This window comes from Oryzias melastigma, linkage group LG6, assembly GCF_002922805.2.
Source record: "Oryzias melastigma strain HK-1 linkage group LG6, ASM292280v2, whole genome shotgun sequence".
Lineage (NCBI taxonomy): Eukaryota > Metazoa > Chordata > Actinopteri > Beloniformes > Adrianichthyidae > Oryzias > Oryzias melastigma.
This window is the reverse complement of record NC_050517.1, coordinates 7,343,196-7,346,381: the sequence shown is the minus strand read 5'-3', so window position 1 is coordinate 7,346,381 and position 3,186 is coordinate 7,343,196. Positions and strand designations below refer to the sequence as shown.

The 3,186-nt window shown below is 36.5% G+C and overlaps 1 protein-coding gene across 3 annotated transcripts in view; it reads right to left on the bottom strand.

Annotated features, from left to right (window-relative positions):
* Nucleotides 1–1,296: 1,296 nt before the first annotated feature.
* Nucleotides 1,297–3,186, bottom strand: part of mical2b (microtubule associated monooxygenase, calponin and LIM domain containing 2b) — a 62,834-nt gene continuing 60,944 nt past the window's right edge. For all 3 annotated transcript variants that reach the window (XM_024264212.2, XM_024264215.2, XM_024264217.2), the window contains 2 exons: nt 2,079–2,152; nt 1,297–2,010 (listed from right to left, as the gene is read on the bottom strand). In XM_024264212.2, coding sequence (XP_024119980.1) covers nt 1,772–2,010; nt 2,079–2,152 — 313 coding nt within the window. In that variant the 3' untranslated portion in view covers nt 1,297–1,771. The remainder of the gene's footprint in view (nt 2,011–2,078; nt 2,153–3,186) is intronic.

Below are 3,186 nucleotides of genomic sequence, written 5' to 3'. Positions count from 1 at the left end.
ACTATCCACAGTGTATCCCGCTTTTCTCAGTCTTTAATGTTTTAAAAAACAAAAGTTTATTGGAAATGATAAATCTCTATTTCATTTACTGTAGTTCAGAAGATTAAGAAAAGATTTGGTCCTGACAAAAAATGAACATGAAAGTGTTATGGAAATTTTTTTTTAATGTTTTTTATTTATTTTACTGAACATTGATTGAAGTTTTGAATTTAAAATGCCCTTCACTTGCACTTGGGCTTTTGTTAGGCATTTTATGTTACAGCCTTTTATTGTTAAGAAAGTTTATCTCAATACAATGTTACAAAATAAAGTATTTCTGATGAAAACTATTAATTTTGTCATTCTTGTTTTCATAATTAATGTAGAACTGCTAAATTCCACGAACCACACTTTTTTTCCTTAAAAAAAGGCCACATGTAAATTTGCGATTAATCGTGAGTTAACTGGACACATGCGATTAATCGCGATTAAAAATTTTAATCGCCTGACAGCTCTAAATTATTCTATTCTATTCGTCTCCTTCTATGTTTTGATCAGTAGAAAAGTAGCCCAAATTGCTCTTTTTGATGTTAAAAGTTGCTGACCCCCATTCTAGGACAGTTTCTGCAGAGTTCATAAGAAATCTCCGTTGTGGGAGGGACCCCCACTTCCCTTCCCCATTACTGAGAGCTGGGAGTTCGTGACCCATCAAGAGTATTTGCCCTTTTTAAACTAGCATTTTTTAGCATCTGCATCCGATTCTCAACAACTTGGGTAAACAAACACTAAAAATGTGTTTTTAATCTTAATGTTAATATATATCCTCCATCCGAAAAATGCCATAACATGTTGGAAAAAAACGTTTTTTTTTTCAGTGTGTCTTTAAAAGAAAAATCTGTCTCAAATACAGTATCCAACATGTACTCAGCAGCTAAATGAGATTTTTATGACAATATGTGCTAATCAGATATACAATTCTAGATATTTATGTATATATTTATATTTTACAGATCTATTTTATCAAGTCAATTTCAAATTTGAGAACATATAAAACTTAAATCTGGTTATGCACAAGTCTAACTTATAGGCAGGCTCTGCTCTATATTTATTGAAGGTTTAGAAGAAAAAGTCAAACTAGTTTGTAAAAAAAAGTAGTACTCCTCTTGATTGTGGAGGAAATAAAAAACACAAAACAAAAGTTTTTTTTTTTTGTAGTTTCAAGTAATAATGCCATTACATTTGGTTAGTCTGGCATTCCTTAAGACAGATATATACCCTCCCTAACAAGAAAAAAAAGAAGATGTCACCATTTGTAACAAGATTTAAAAATATAAATTTATTTTTATTTAAGATTCCTTTATATTTTAAATCATCAAAACAGCAGTTTGCAGTGATAGGATACACATCTCACAGCATTCTTTTTCCGTTTTAAAACACTGATGTATAAACAACGCTACATTTTTAAACTCACATCCAATAATATTAATGATTAAATACATAAAAGCAAACAAGGTGTGCAGTGTGAGGACTTTCCTTGGAGTAAAAACACGTGAAGACCAACACAGCAGGTGAACAGGAAGATCTTCAGCGAGTTAAAATCATAAGAATAGACGCATGTATGAAGAATCAGAGGACTTTAGTCTGAGGAGAAAATGAATGTGAGGAGTGTGAAAGTACGCCCAGGAAAAGAAGCAATAACTTGTAGATCGTTTGGGAATGATTCACACAGACTAGAGAAGTTTGAAGTGCTCAGCAGTGAAGAGAGACATTCCAGTGTGGGACAGGAGGGTGATCAGGTGTAGTGTGCATACAGCTCCTGCTTTTCCCGCCCCCAGCTGTCATTTCCCTGAGCCCAGTGAAACTCGTAGCCTTTGGACAGCACCAGGCTCTCCAGGTCTTTGTCTTCAGCCCGCTCCTTCAGTCTCTGCTCCTCCAGGATGGAGACCAGAGTGTCCCGCTTCTCCACCGTGCTCATGATCTGAGCCAGGATCTCTTGCTCCTCCTGCAGCTCAGAGGCGCTCTTGTTTGTGTCTAAAATGTACAGCAGAACTGACCATGTGATCACTGTCTAATTACACTGTTTACAATAAGAGCCTTACCCTCCACGGCCATTCTGTGTCGAAGCTCCTGCTGCAGTCGGCTCTGAGTGTCCTCCAGTTGGAGCTCTTGAGCGCTGAGGTGAAGACGAAACAGTCAGACCTGATACGCCCAGAGACCTCACCACAATACATGTCCAGTGTCAGACCTCTACTACATAACCTAAAGCTAAGGACAAACTGGGAATGCAACAGCCTTCAAGAATGCACATTTAGTCCATGGTGTTCACACTGGACAAGCAGGGAAGGGCTATTTTTCCCCTTCTTCTACAGTTTACTAGCACATGTCTGCCACCTACAGTTGGAAGAGTCTTAGTGTGAAATGTTAAAGTCCAATTAATTCCAATATGGTACAAACCACAATTTAAATTTCTCTTTTATGATCAATTTGGGACTTCCATAAATTAAAATGGACGCCATTCATACATCACTATCAAATCCAAATCTCTGATTGGTCAAAGTTCAACCGATTTAACTTGTTAACACCATGCGTTTTTATGTAGAGCAGGGGTCTCAAACTCAATTCAGCCGGGGGCCGCTGGAGGCAGGGTCTGGGTGAGGCAGGGCCGCATCAGGATTTTCACAAGAAAATCTCTGCTAAAACATTCCAAATTAAACATCTCTCAACTCAAACATCTTTATTTTTAACACGAAATAATGCATTTAATTAATTAATGAATTTTAAAAATGAATCTAAAAAAATCAATAATTAATAAATAAAATGATAACCAGGACCATACAGCAGATACAGATGACTGAAGAAACCACATATTGATTGACTGACTAGAGCAGTGTTTCTGAAATGGTGGGGCGTGGCCCCTTGGGGGGAATGTGAATAGAAACATGTTTACATTAGCCATGGATATTGTGCATAATCCTGCATAGTAGTTGATTATAAATTAAATATAGTGAAAAACAACCTAAAAATCCATTTGGTAGCAGAAAGAGTCGCTGTTGAAAAGAACCAATGACAAGAACTGAATCTCTGAGAAAAGCCAGAATTCATCACTACTGTGGAGGGAAACAAGGAAAGTCTGGATTTTACTTTGTCTGAAAGTTTTGGAAGGATTCTAAAAGAAAACGAAAGAGACAAATTAATAAAACCGATTAT